General features: G+C 40.9%; 2 protein-coding genes across 2 annotated transcripts in view; both read right to left on the bottom strand.

The window, feature by feature from the left end:
- Window positions 1–11743, bottom strand: part of LOC111980124 (putative leucine-rich repeat-containing protein DDB_G0290503) — a 21868-nt gene extending 10125 nt beyond the window's left edge. Inside the window, 12 exon segments of the mRNA XM_070449793.1 lie at window positions 204–260; window positions 494–595; window positions 5837–5942; window positions 6977–7193; window positions 8002–8173; window positions 8339–8423; window positions 9506–9544; window positions 9595–9647; window positions 10220–10263; window positions 10266–10284; window positions 10438–10515; window positions 11511–11743. Of these exon segments, the coding sequence (XP_070305894.1) occupies window positions 204–260; window positions 494–595; window positions 5837–5942; window positions 6977–7193; window positions 8002–8173; window positions 8339–8423; window positions 9506–9544; window positions 9595–9647; window positions 10220–10263; window positions 10266–10284; window positions 10438–10515; window positions 11511–11636 (1098 nt within the window). The 5' untranslated portion in view covers window positions 11637–11743.
- A 2734-nt stretch (window positions 11744–14477) lies between these two features.
- The window catches only part of LOC111980590 (splicing factor U2AF 65 kDa subunit), a 6158-nt gene continuing 5989 nt past the window's right edge, over window positions 14478–14646 (bottom strand). The window contains exon 11 of the mRNA XM_024011403.2: window positions 14478–14615. Within this exon, the coding sequence (XP_023867171.2) occupies window positions 14478–14615 (138 nt within the window). The remainder of the gene's footprint in view (window positions 14616–14646) is intronic.

Below are 14646 nucleotides of genomic sequence, written 5' to 3'. Positions count from 1 at the left end.
CATTAATAAGGAATAGTAGATGCAGAAACCTACATAACACATTTGAACTGTCAGGCTTCACTTTCATAGCAAGGACCCAAGCACCTTAAACATCACTAAATGTACACGCACACATTCAGGATCCATGTGCCTTTGGGGTAGAAATGTGGGAAGGTGTTCAGTGACGAAAGTAAAAGACATTCTTGATCTGTCCATTCCTATACCTGATCCTCCTTATCCAGTTTCATCATCCACCCTTTCTTGAAGTTCAGCAAATCAGGCTGTAAGGAAGATAAGACAGTAAGTTAGTCAGGAGTTCAAAGAGGCACGGTCATACAGTTTTCAGACACTTCAACATAAAAGTAAACTGCCGTCAATCCACTTGGGGCTTTCATTTATACTTGTTTAAATTATGAGAGCATCCCTGTTTGAACTGTGACAGTTTTCTGACATGTTTTACAACTTGACCCCATGCTTTCAGTGTACAGAAATTCCAAAAGTAATAAGCACTCACAGTCATGACCGACTCCGGGTCCTGGGTCCAGTGACTTAGCTCTTCTCTGAGGAGGAGGGACGGTGAGTTGACCTGGGTTAGATCTCCACACGACTGCAGTTTCTGGGTGCAACAACAGGACAATATCAGTTACTGAAGTACAATGTAGAAAGTGTAAGATGGATTAGCGAATGTGATCATGTCCTGTATTACTGTAAGCTTGTTGCAAATAAAAAACAAGATTATGCCGTTTCCCTTTACTCTATCATGACTGAGACAGCTTGGACGTGTGCATTGTATCAAAGCAGAGAACCACAAGTCATGACAGGTCTCTGGCAGGCAGTGTTGTGAGATGTAAGGCTTATTTGGGACACAGCAGGAGAGAGGAAGTGCTCTCTATACAGGGGCTATTAAACCTTACTCACATTAAGAATGAGTTCCACTCTGGTGACTGGGCTTGGCTGGGGAGTGTATGAAAATACTTTGGAGGCTGTATTATCCCTGATGGCCCTGGCATCCAGTCTCACAAGCCAGGGATGTTTAAAAGTCCCAAATCTCTGTCTTAACAGATTCCCACATCCCTGACTGTTACCTACCAAAAGCTACCTCATATTGGGTTTCATCCTGGCTAACCAAATAGCTCTAAAAAAACACATCAAGAGAGTCCCTTTAAATCTAGATTAGCCACCGCTAAATGAAACTAGAGACAGCGGCACAATAGGGGGAAGTGGGACTATCTGGGGAATCTGAGCCTGGGGGACAGAGTGAACTGTGAACAGGCATTTGACCCCAATTTTTTTTTTTTTTTTAAACCTGCGGGAACTGGAGGAACATAAATGATCARATGGGATAATATGTTCCGTCAGGCAGGAACTTAAGAGAAAAATCCTACAGAGGGATTTAATCAGAGATTAACGTTAAACCTTTGACCCCATGGGATGGCCATACTGTGTATGATGTGTCTAGCTAAATCATATTACTGGGTTCAACAGTTCATACAGTATCTCATAATATAAACAGAACGATATACAGTACACCAGCCYTAGTCTGTGAAAAATCAACTACAAGCGGCCAGTTGCACCTTAATTGAGGAGAACGGGCTCATAGTAATGCCTGGAACGGTATGAGTGGAATGGTATCGAACACATCAAACACATGTTTCCATGTGTTCAATACCATTCCATTTACTCCATTCCAGACATTATTATGAGACATCCTCCCCTCAGCAGCCTCCTGTAACATCAACAGTATGTTTTCTACATCTAGTACAATGATGTGCATACTGTGTACCAGTATGGACTGTACATGTGTTCTATACTYTAGTGTTAAWCCTAAATGCTGGTCATGTATTTGTTGTTGTCAGGAGTASACAGACTGATACTTATGCTTTAGTCACTACCTTAATCACAGGAGCCAGTCTGAGAACATGGTGACTGTCATTTCACAAACAGATGTGCACTTGACTCAGGAGATACTNGTGAGATGTAAGGCTTATTGTGGGACACAGCAGGAGAGAGGAAGTGCTCTCTATACAGGGGCTATTAAACCTTACTCACATTAAGAATGAGTTCCACTCTGGTGACTGGGCTTGGCTGGGGAGTGTATGAAAATACTTTGGAGGCTGTATTATCCCTGATGGCCCCTGGCATCCAGTCTCACAAGCCCAGGGATGTTAAAAGTCCCAAATCTCTGTCTTAACAAGATTCCCACATCCCTGASTGTTACCTACCAAAGCTACCTCATATTGGGTTTCATCCTGGCTAACCAAATAGCTCTAAAAAACACATCAGAGAGTCCCTTTAAATCTAGATTAGCCACCGCTAAATGAAACTAGAGACAGCGGCACCATATGAAACAAGATTATTTTCTCATTTACTTGAGCCTTCAAAAGTCTCGTTCTTTTTACTCTTACGTAATAAAAAATAAAAAAAGGAAAAACAACCACTTCAGTAAATCCAGAACATTCTTRGTCTGTGCCCAGCTATTTGCATAGAAAACTATCCAAGGACACATAACAGTAACATGAGGGAGAGAACACTCTGCTCCCGCCAGCAGTGTGAACTAGCCTCCTGCCTTCTCCAACAACACTGACCATTCTGGACAGTTGCTGTCTTCCATGAAAGTCCCTTTTCCCTAGGATAGGAGGGAAAGGGAAGTGGGACTATCGGGGAATCTGAGCCAGGGGGACAGAGTGAACTGTGAACAGGCATTTGACCTCTCACTCCAATACCCCCCCCCCCCCCCCAAATAAAAAAACCTGCTGGAACTGGAGGAACATAAATGATCACATGGATAATATGTTCACTGGGCAGGAACTTAAGAGAAAAATCCTACAGAGGGATTTAATCAGAGATTAACGTTAAACCTTTGACCCCATGGGATGGCCATACTGTGTATGATGTGTCTAGCTAAATCATATTACTGGGTTCAACAGTTCATACAGTATCTCATAATATAAACAGAAAGATATACAGTACACCAGCCGTAGTCTGTGAAAAATCAACTACAAGCGGCCGGTTGCACCTTCATGGAGGAGGACGGGCTCATAGTAAACAGCTGGAACGGAATAAGTGGAATGGTATCGAACACATCAAACACATGTTTCCATGTGTCGATACCATTCCATTTCACTCCATTCCAGACATTATTATGAGACGTCCTCCCCTCAGCAGCCTCCTGTGACATCAACAGTATGTTTTCTACATCTAGTACAATGTGCATACTGTGTACCAGTATGGACTGTACATGTATTCTATACTGTAGTGTTAATCCTAAATGCTGGTCATGTATTGTTGTTGTCAGGAGTAGACAGACTGATACTTATGCTTTAGTCACTACCTTAATCACAGGAGCCAGTCTGAGAACATGGTGACTGTCATTTCACAAACAGATGTGCACTTGACTCAGGAGATACTGTACAGTGATAGTGCCTCCTAGCCTCAAACACATGACCAACAGCAGCTCCCTAGATACAACAGCTCCCTACAGATACAACAGCCCCTACAGATACAACAGCTCCCTACAGATACACAGCTCCCTACAGATACAACAGGTCCCTTAGATACAACAGCCCCTACAGAACAACAGGTCCCCCAGATACAACAGCTCCCTACAGATACAACAGCTCCCTACAGATACAACAGGTCCCTCCAGATACAACAGCTCCCTACAGATACAACAGCTCCCTACAGATACAACAGGTCCCTTAGATACAACAGCTCCCTACAGATACAACAGCTCCCTACAGATACAGCAGCTCCTACAGATACAGCAGCTCCCTACAGATACAACAGCTCCCTACAGATACAACAGGTCCTCAGATACAACAGCTCCCTACAGAACAACAGGTCCCTACAGATACAACAGGCTCCCTACAGATACAACAGCTCCCTACAGATACAACAGCTCCCTACAGATACAACAGCTCTTACAGATACAACAGCTCACTACAGATACAACAGCTCCCTACAGATACAACAGCTCCCTACAGATACAACAGCTCTTTACAGATACAACAGCTCCCTACAGATACAAACAGCTCCCTACAGATAACACAGGTCTCTACAAATACAAACAGCTCCCTACAGATACAAACAGGTCCCTTAGATACAACAGCTCCCTACAGATACAACAGCTCCCTACAGATACAACAGCTCCCTTACAGTACACAGTCCCTACAGACACAGCAGCTCCCTACAGATACAACAGCACCCTACAGATACAAACAGCTCCCCACAGATACAACAGCTCCCTACAGATACAACAGCACCCTACAGATACAACAGCTCCCTACAGATACAACAGCTCCCTACAATACAACAGCTCCCCACAGATACAACAGCACCCTACAGATACAACAGCTCCCTACAGATACAACAGGTCCCTACAGATACAACAGGTCCCTACAATACAACAGGTCCCTACAGACACAGCAGCTCCCTACAGATACAACAGCTCCCTACAGATCCAACAGCTCCCTACAGATCCAACAGCTCTTTACAGATCAAACAGCTCTTTACAGATACAACAGCTCCCTACAGATACAACAGCTCCCTACAGATACAACAGCTCCCTACAGATACAACAGCTCCCTACAGATACAACAGCTCTCTACAGATACAACAGCTCCCTACAGATACAACAGCTCCCTACAGATACAACAGCTCCCTACAGATACAACAGCACCCTACAGATACAACAGCTCCCTACAGATACAACAGGTCCCTACAGATACAACAGGTCCCTACAGATACAACAGGTCCCTACAGACACAGCAGCTCCCTACAGATACAACAGCTCCCTACAGATCCAACAGCTCCCTACAGATCCAACAGCTCTTTACAGATCCAACAGCTCTTTACAGATACAACAGCTCCCTACAGATACAACAGCTCTTTACAGATACAACAGCTGGGTCATTGTACTGTAAGATACCATCACCGTTATGAGTTAGCAGAGGTTTGTCTGGGTCTTACAGGCAGATCCCTAATTACATAGTATCCATGTTTGGGTAAATGGAAAATGTGTCTAAGAGGAATGCCATTCTGAGATTACAACACACAGCATGAAGTGCAGACGGAGCCCCYTCAGAGCATTAAAACCAGTTTAGTTAGAGAACACAACACAGTCCTGAATTATTCACCTTCTTCCCCCTGTCTTACTCACACACACTAACACATGCCTCAACACGGCTGATGGAAGGATTGACTTAGCCATGCCAAACTCCTGCATACCGGTATGGAACTAAACACACATATATTGACACACGTGGCACACACACACACACTTGACAGTGTGGACACACGTGGCAAACACACACACCTGACAGTGTGGACACACGTGGCACACACACACACACCTGACAGTGTGGACACACGTGGCACACACACACACACCTGACAGTGTGGAATGTAAGAGTAGCGCTTCATCCTTGTCCATGAGCCTTACACACCATGCAATCAGGCCAGAGCCGAAACGTTTGAGGTGACGTCTTTGCCTCTCCAACACKTGGTCTTATGAGTCATGTCCAAACAAGTCCAATGGAGAACTAGCGGGAACAGCTGTGCGGTGTACACGTACGTGTACYTTACCTTAACAATGACAGACTCCATCAATGGTGTGTAAAATACCAATCTATYTGTGTAMATGTGGAAACACTATTCACTGGACACTGTCCTAAAGGGGTGCTTGTCTTGGGCCTTCCTGGTGGGTAACAAGTGTTGCTATTCTTAAAAGCTATGGTTACTCTTTGGATTATGAGGTGTGGTTCAAGTGATGGTGTTATAGTGGAGGAATGTGACAAGCCTTACCGGGAGTGGGAGGACTGACTGCAATGTAAAAACACTGTGACGGTGTGACTGATACCTCTCTCTGGTTGCTGCGAGCTTCACTCCTCCCCTTCCTGGATCCAGCCTGACCCAGGTCCTCTCCCACAGCACTCCTCCCAGCCTTCCCTGGCTCATTGTAGCAGCTGAAAAGCAGGAAAATCAAGCCTGTCATTCAACAAACAGCCATGGTGTCCTCCATGGCCCCTCACAGGTGGGCTGTGACATCACTTCCTGCAGGAAGAACTTCAGGATMACAGCTGAATAATGTCYCCGCCACTTATTCTGTACCCCCAAGCTGMGCCTAGACTGAGGACACCCATGTCACCTACATCCATCTAGTGCTACTGTTGAATTMGAATTTCAAGTGACATCCTCACCTCCAGTGTCATGTTTTGTTTAGAAAGATAGCAGATATTACATAGATGGAATTRCCTAGAAGAATCAGATAGAGAGTTTGTATATACAGTATAACCKCAAAAGRGAYTACTATCTTTAATAAACTGTGGGTGTAGCATCTGTCCTGTTATAACAGGYATGGTAKATTCTTGTTGAGGCATGTATGTATCTGTATGAGTTGGCACAAACATAATACTGTGCCCTCAGTCAGTGTAATGTCTTGCCTTGACATTTCTCCTACTTTCTGATGACTGGCAGTTWGTGAGGAACTCAGAAYWAMAATTCRTTCAAAATATCTAATTACACAATCCTTTAGGAATTTCGAGGCCTTATTCAGGGCAAGGATTCTGTCTGTCCTTAGAAGGCAATGAATGAAACACACAGACCAAGGAGGTATTCCCGTCACGTAGCCCAAATACTGTATATGCTGTTAGTTAGGGAACAAACTGGGAGCGCTTCTATAAGCTAAATTTAAAAAACGTTACCTCCCTAATGGAAGAATATGGATATTTGATGTGCTGTTGAGCTGTGTGTAATGTGTGTACCATTTTATACAGAGAGAAACAGGGAGGCATCTGCTGTCCTTTAGTGCTAATTGCTAGCACATTTGGTCCTAGCTCATGCCAAACCCGTTTTATGCCTGTTAGCATTTTCATGACAACACACAACAAATACAAAACCAAGTAAATAAAATTGTAACTAATGTCCAAGAACATTGCGTTCATTATAGATCTCCCAATATCAGACACAACTGATAACATTTCTTCTCCATGATTCTCACCTTCTCTCTGCCCTGTTGTTCTTGTTGGCAGGTGGGTGGTCTCTGTATGGCGTAGACTCTGTGGGCTGGCTGTCGCTGCTGGTGTCAGTCCCCTCGCTAGACACAGAGTCCAGGGAACTCACAGAGCTACTGATACAGGAGCCGTTGGAGAGCCGCAGACTACCGTCAAAGGTCAGGGGMTCACTGGAGGCTGAAGGGAGGTYGTGGGGATCATGACCTGAGGAGAGTTATTCAATAAAGAGGGTTGTTTTCAGACTGTGACTGCACAGGTTAGGTCTATGTTTTGCATGATACTTTAGGTCATTGCTTTTGAACCGAAACACAAATAGCAGGACAGTGGCAAGATTTTTATGAGAATCTTGTTCTGAAAAATCGAACTTCTAAGACTTGTTATATGAGGAATCTGGTCAGATAGTTACTATAATGTCTCCTATCTAAGGAGGAGTCACGTTTGACCATAGTAGACATTCGAGGGACACCCCTACATAGTGTCACTATAAAGTTGCACCTAACAGACCACAGCTCATTAAAGAGATGCCTCCAGTTTGTTTTCCTTTTCATCTGCTCCCAGGCCATGGAAAAGCAGCTGTAAAATCTGTAATCTACAWCAGCCTAATGAAGTCCCCTACAGGCACAGTCTGCACTACAGGAGTTGATCCTGCTCTCCATTATAACCTAGGCCCAGACACACCAATAAGTCTGCCTCCACATAGTTAGTGTGCACTTACCGTTCATCACATGACCGCTATTAAGAGAAATGTCTGCTCTGCTCGCATAATTAATCTTAGTTGTGTCTGTGAAATATATTAGAGATTATTGTTTAGCATGAGCCCTGCATCCTTTTCTACAGTCTTTCAATAACACTACTACACTGGTAATGAATCTGTCCACTAATAAAGGCCAACTTTCTCATCCTGTATGCATGACCACCTGCAGGAAGTTAGGACAGTGTTAGATGTCTGACAGACTTGAAAGCCTGTCTGAGWGTGTGTGTATGTGTGTTGGCTGGTTTCTTTCCTCCACACCTGCAGGGGTCTCGTCCAGGCCCAGTGGATCAGTATCTGTCACAGTCCAGACAGGGGCCACATCCGGATCCCCACTGGGCTGCTCTCCCTGCCACGGGCTGGAGCGAGGGTCACCACTTTTCATGACTGAGAAACTGGGCTCAGTGGCAGCCATCTTTGCTGGGCTGGGCTCCTGATGAACACAATATGTTTTCATTATCATAATGTGTAAAGGCATAACATATCATTGACATATACAGTAGTTGACATATTTTCTTGCAATATTTTCAAACATGTATTTAGGCCACCGYTGACCAGGCATCTTGGTTACAATGTTATGAAAAGAAGAAGTTGTCACCTGGGAAGTAGTGGGTTCTACTTTACGTTTCTTCTTCTGATTCTGCTTATATGTCCGTGGGTAAACGACTAGTTGTTCACGCCAGCTGGCAAAAAGAAAACGACACAGACATGACAGGGATTCAAAATATTGTCCATCAAAGACAAGAATTTACAGAAAAGATAAATCAGGAGTGATATCCTATCATAATGTAATATCAGAGAAGTTAAGTCAGGAGTGATATTCCTATCATTAATGTATATCAGAGAAGTTTAGAGTCAGGAGTGATATCCTATCATAATGTAATATCAGAGAAGTTAAATCAGGAGTGATATCCTTCATAATGTAATATCAGAGAAGTTAAATCAGGGGAATATCCTATCATAAGTATTATATCAGAGAAGTTAAATCAGGGGTGATATCCTATCATAATGTAATATCAGAGAAGTTAAATCAGGGTGATATCATATCATAATGTAAAATCAAGAGAAGTTAAGTCAGGAGTGATATCATATCATAATGTAATATCAGAGAAGTTAAGTCAGGAGTGATATCCTATCATAATGTAATATCAGAGAAGTTAAATCAGGAGTGATATCCTATCATAATGTAATATCAGAGAAGTAAATCAGGGGTGATATCCTATCATAATGTAATATCAAGAGAAGTTAAGTCAGGAGTGATATCATATCATAATGTAATATCAGAGAGTTAAGTCAGGAGTGATATCCTATCATAATGTAATTCAAGAGAAGTTAAATCAGAAGTGATATCCTATCATACTATATATCAGAGAAGTTAAGTCAGGAGTGGATATCATATCATACTGTAATATCAGAGAAGTTAAGTCAGGAGTGATATCATATCATACTGATATATCAGAGAAGTTAAGTCAGGAGTGATATCATATCATACTGTAATATCAGAGAAGTAAGTCAGGAGTGATATCATATCATACTGATATATCAGAGAGTTAATCAGGAGTGATATCATATCATACTGTAATATCAGAAAGTTAATCAGAGTGATATATTCATCTGATCTAATCAGAGAAGTTAAGTCAGGAGTGATATAATATCATACGTAATATCAAGGAAGTTAAGTCAGGAGTGATATCATATCATACTGTAAATCAGAGAGTAAGTCAGGAGTGAATATATCATACTGAATATCAAGAGCATTACTGACCCATTGATGATCTCCTTGTTTCTCCCCGGATAAAGAACTCTGTCAGTGTGATGACGCACCAAAGCGTCCTCTGGCCTGTCTAGGCCTGCGTCATCACCGTGTACAGATTCATGTTCACTGTTCCTTGTGGCAGAGTGCTTGTCTAAAGGAATGATACACAATGTCAATAATTTTTGTCTGACCGGAAATTCTGGCAGAGATTATGATGCTAATCATGGTATCTTTGTACCATCCTAGAAATATCAAAAAAATATATATAAAGTATTTTGGAGGTTAAAGGCCATCACAAACAAGACATTACCGTTGCAACTGAGTTTAATACAGGCTATATAGAGTAACATGAAAGAGAGCAGAGGAGGAGATTCTCAGAAGTCAGTGGGAGAGGGGGATGTGGCATTAGAGACAGATTAATCCCAATTCATCTGCTTCTGTACTACACACGACATCTGGCTAAAAGATGCATAGTGAATCCTCTCATAAAACATTAAAACATACATCAGGACATATATACTGTAGTTAACCTCTATTAATGTTGGATGATCTGGTTTGCTAGCTTTTTTGGTGTGTGTGTGTGTGTGTGTGTGTGTGTGTGTGTGTGAGTGTGTGTGTGTGTGTGTGTGTGTGTGTGTGTGTGTGTGTGTGTGTGTGTGTGTGTGTGTGTGGTGTGTGTGTGTTGTGTGTGTGTGTGTGTGTGTTCAAATAAGAATCTCTTACCAACTCGTCCAGTGCAAAGCTCATGCTGCCATGCTCATAAAAGGATAAAATCGTCGCTGCCATTTCTGCCATTAGAGAATAGAGTTGTTATGGATAATGTTGCAATAATGCCTCAAATATTGAATAACTTGCAGCTTAATCAGAATATAAACTAGTACTACTGATACATTTCTGTACAAGCATAGCCCAAGACTAGGTTAGTATTTGTCATTTCTTACCTTGACCTCTGAACTTGGATTGTCAAAGTCTGTCCCCTCAGCAGCCAAGCAGAGCCAGCCTCCATAGATGGGTTTGGCCTGTCAAGCATGGGAACACAAGGAGAAATGAGTTGGGTCTTGACCTGTGAAGGTTCTATCTAATGAATCGTTTTTCTATGCCATCCTATGGGTCTTGGCTTTTTCTGGCAGGGATCATCAATACTCGTTGATTCATGTTTTGAATGTCAAAGGAAATAAATCCTATCTTTTTTAGGGAATGTTCTTTGTAGGATTAGCCAGTGACCGTTCGTGATTCAGTGTTCTATAGTGATATGCTGCATTTACAAAATGTGTGAACAGATGAAGTGTGTCCATGCAATATGCCGTAAGTAAGAGGCAGGGATAATCTTGTTGACATGGAAAGGGAAGATAAACTGCTCTTTGTGCTCTTTTTCAGATGTCCAAAGACTGGAATGTTCTGACTCTCTCCATTGTTTGACTCAAACTTGCTCAACTCTTTGTCAGAGAGTTTTGTTTCTTGTGTTATGAGTGCTTCTCAACATGAGATAATTCTTTCCTCAAAAATTCCAACAGACTTGTATACTTTATACTTAACCTTCACACCTGAGCCAGATGCTTTAAAACAGGAGCTTACTTAGCTGAGGTTCATTGACCAATGGCTCTAAATTTACAAGGCACAGAGAGATGAGCACAAAATAATCAGATAGCAATGGTGTATATGTTTTCTAAAATAATAATAACCTGTTGTGGCCTATGGCATGCTGAGTGCTGACAGTTGGGCTGTCAACGGTCTCTTTACAACAGTCTGGGAGGTGTGTGGTGACAAATATTTGACTCATGCATTGGGGCCATTCAGTTAAATTGCTTCATTTTCTACAACAGATKAATTAGACTATTGCGTTATGTTCATTCAATTTCACAAATGAACGTGATACCTGACACAATATGAAGGAATGTCTCTGTCTGATACAACATTGAGTGCATGCCCATCTGTCATCCCTGTCATCAACATTCAGAAGAGTAATAGCCAAAGTATTAAAACTAATAAAAAATAAATATGTTTGTTCACTTACCTGGTCCTTACCATGATCAGTTGGAAGATGCAGCTCCCGAGACTTGAAGCAGTTCTGACATTTACTTTTATAAAAAATGTTCGCTTGGAATTTATTACACGGATTCGCACTCTTTAGTCCAGACATTTTGTCGCATATAGGCTACCACTATGTAAATCCGAAATGCTAAACAAATTCTCTCTTTGCGGTGCAGTTTATCCGATTCGAACATCTGTCAAATCCTGTGAGCTCTGAGCTCTCCCCGACCGGTCGAAATCTGGGATGTCCTAGGCAGCTGAGGAGTTGGCTATYTAAATTCAGCCTGGACTCATGGGTTGACGCAATGAAGATCCGTGAAGCTAAACGAAAATCCCTTCACGAAAATCCGTGAAGCTAAAATCAGTATGATACGTTACATTTGGTATGTATTCATTTGTGGATGTCCATCATCCATTTCGTATTTTCTGTTATGAATTACAATTCGTATGATCTGTTACAATTCGTATGTTATCTTACAAATTCTAATCCGTACTATATGTTACGAATTCCAATTTGTTGTGGCTAACGTTAGCTAGGTGGCTAATGTTAGCTAGGCTAGGGGTTATTATAAGGTAATAATACCCAGTGTGCTTTGCAGTTCATTTTGGTATGTTTATTTTCACATATACATTTTGGTCATTTAGAAGACACTCTTACCCAGAGTGACTTACAGTCATGGCAATCATCTAAGGAAGATAAACAACAACATTTCACAGTTATAGCATGTAAGAAGTTTCTTTAATGTTATTGCTATTCTGGGCCGGCTAATTGCAAATATATTTCTGTATTTTAAAATACAAAATACATGTATTTTAATTAAATACATTTCAAAATAGAAGTATTGTGTGGTTTAATTTGATACAATATTTATGGTATTTTGTGTAATTATATTTTGTAATTGTATTTTGTACATTTTGCCCATCCCTGGTTAAGATTAGGGTTAAGAGTTAGGTTAAAGGGTTAAGGTCAGGGTTAGGGAAAGGGTTTGTTAACATGCTAAGTAGTTGCAAAGTAGCTCAAAAGAAGAAAGTGGTTGCAAAGTTACAAATTAGCTCAAATGCTTGTCCGTGATGAGATTCAAACATGCAACCTTTGGGTTGATACACATTTGTGTTATATATACCCTCCTTTCGTTTTTGCCTTAAGTAACCTTTTTTCTTATGTCTTATTAACATATTATACTAATTTGAGTGTCCTGGATTTTCGTTTACTATGTTATGTCTAGTCTATGAGACCAGCCTGATAAAGCTCAACTTTGCTGCCTTCTACTGCCTGATAGCAGAACTGATAATCAGTCTGGTGCGAGTTCACAGTATATTCACATTTCCTCACTGGATCTGATCTCACAAGATGCCACTGTCCTGAAATTGACATCAGCCTTATTTCATAGCAACAATAATGCTATTATAGACTGACAGAGGATGCAGGCATTTATTCAAGGCATGGCAGTGGCAGGTTAGATGTGTACATAAAAATGCTTTCAGTTTTGGCACATTCAAAACCACATTTACAAAAACAGTATTTATAATTKTTTTGAATCAATGAACTGCATGTATTTAGTTGAAAGCTGATTTCCAATGTACCCATAATGAAGCATACTGTTTTTGTTGTAATCGTATGTGATATACAGTACATAATAAAACACTCAAAGGTAGTCTAACTGTAATGATGAATGATATGAATTACTGTCATACGACAATGTTGGATCAACTCACGTCTGCAATTTTCATGAAGCTTAAAAAACCTTTGGGTAAAAATAAATTAACCAATTTTCTTCCATACAATTGCGAAAGCATCTGATAACAAAAACACAGGATATACATTAGCTACATACATTATTTACAGAAATTAAAAGCACATCTTCTAAAATCTCCTCATCCTTTCCTGTAGGATGACCAAATATTTCTTATTCAAAAAACTATTCATAATGTCCATTTCTATTGCCAGTATGGTATTTTTGTGACCTTGTAATTTTTTGCTACAATCTAAATGACACAAATTCTTAATCCAGAGCACGAACACAAAACAATCATCAAATGTCAAGGTTATGGGTTTAAACCGCTGTGAAAATGCCCAAATCATGACTTTGTTGAAACAATTATTTTGTTCACTCTTTGTAATTATTAGTGTTGAGAGTGTTTTTCTAACACAAGTTTTAGGTGTTTCAGTTTTAAACTTCCCTAGAGTGAGATGAACCTGCGGAAACCATTTTTATGTCTCTACGTGCAGTTTGAAGGAAGTTGCTAGCGCAATGATTGCAATGATTGCAATGATTGGAAGTCTATGGTACTTGGCTCGTGAAACTACCCCTAACTTCCTTCATACTGGATGCAGAGACATAAACATGGCATTCACAAGTTCATCTGACTCTGGGGGGTATACAATAACACTTCACTGTTAGTTACTTCTCAGTATCACACAGTGAAAGTATGATAGCTATCAAATATAGGTACATCTCGACTTAACAATTCTTTAAGTTAAGAGACAAAATAAGAAAACAGCTTGTGCTCAGAATAGAAATCTAAACATTTCACTTTTGTATCATCTCATTGACTCCAGAGTTAAGAAAGACAGCAACACTGGCTATGTTACAGTAGTCTGGTTTTAGATCTAAGTACACATGACATTCATACTACTTCTGCAAAGGGAATCCTACACAAATAGCATGGTTTTATTTATTTGTATACATTTCAGACTAAATTCATTCACTGCACACAGATATGTTTTGTTGGTGTAATATATCAGTTAGAGTATCTAAAAGACGCATGTAAAAATCTAGTGTTTTTTCCCAAAAATCTGTACTACTGTAGTAAATGAGGATAGGGTTACAACGTACTAGCTGTGAATACTGGAGAGAGAACACACAATACTGAAGAGCTGAAACCAGGTTTGAGGAAGCAGGAAAGAGGAGGTCCCAGTTAATTCCATGTATTGCCTCCTGTTTCCCCTCTACCCTGAGAACTCCTGTCTGTGATACATGTCTGGATCATAGTATTTGGTGACCACCACTCTGTTGGCAAACTTGCGGCCAGTGAGGGCCTGCATGGCTTTCTGACAGTCTACAGCAGAAACGTACTCCACAAAGATCTGAAACAAAAAGAACCATCAACCTCATCAG

The sequence above is a fragment of the Salvelinus sp. IW2-2015 genome, linkage group LG20 (genome assembly GCF_002910315.2).
Source record: "Salvelinus sp. IW2-2015 linkage group LG20, ASM291031v2, whole genome shotgun sequence".
NCBI lineage: Eukaryota > Metazoa > Chordata > Actinopteri > Salmoniformes > Salmonidae > Salvelinus > Salvelinus sp. IW2-2015.
This window is presented reverse-complemented; position numbering and strand designations above follow the sequence as displayed.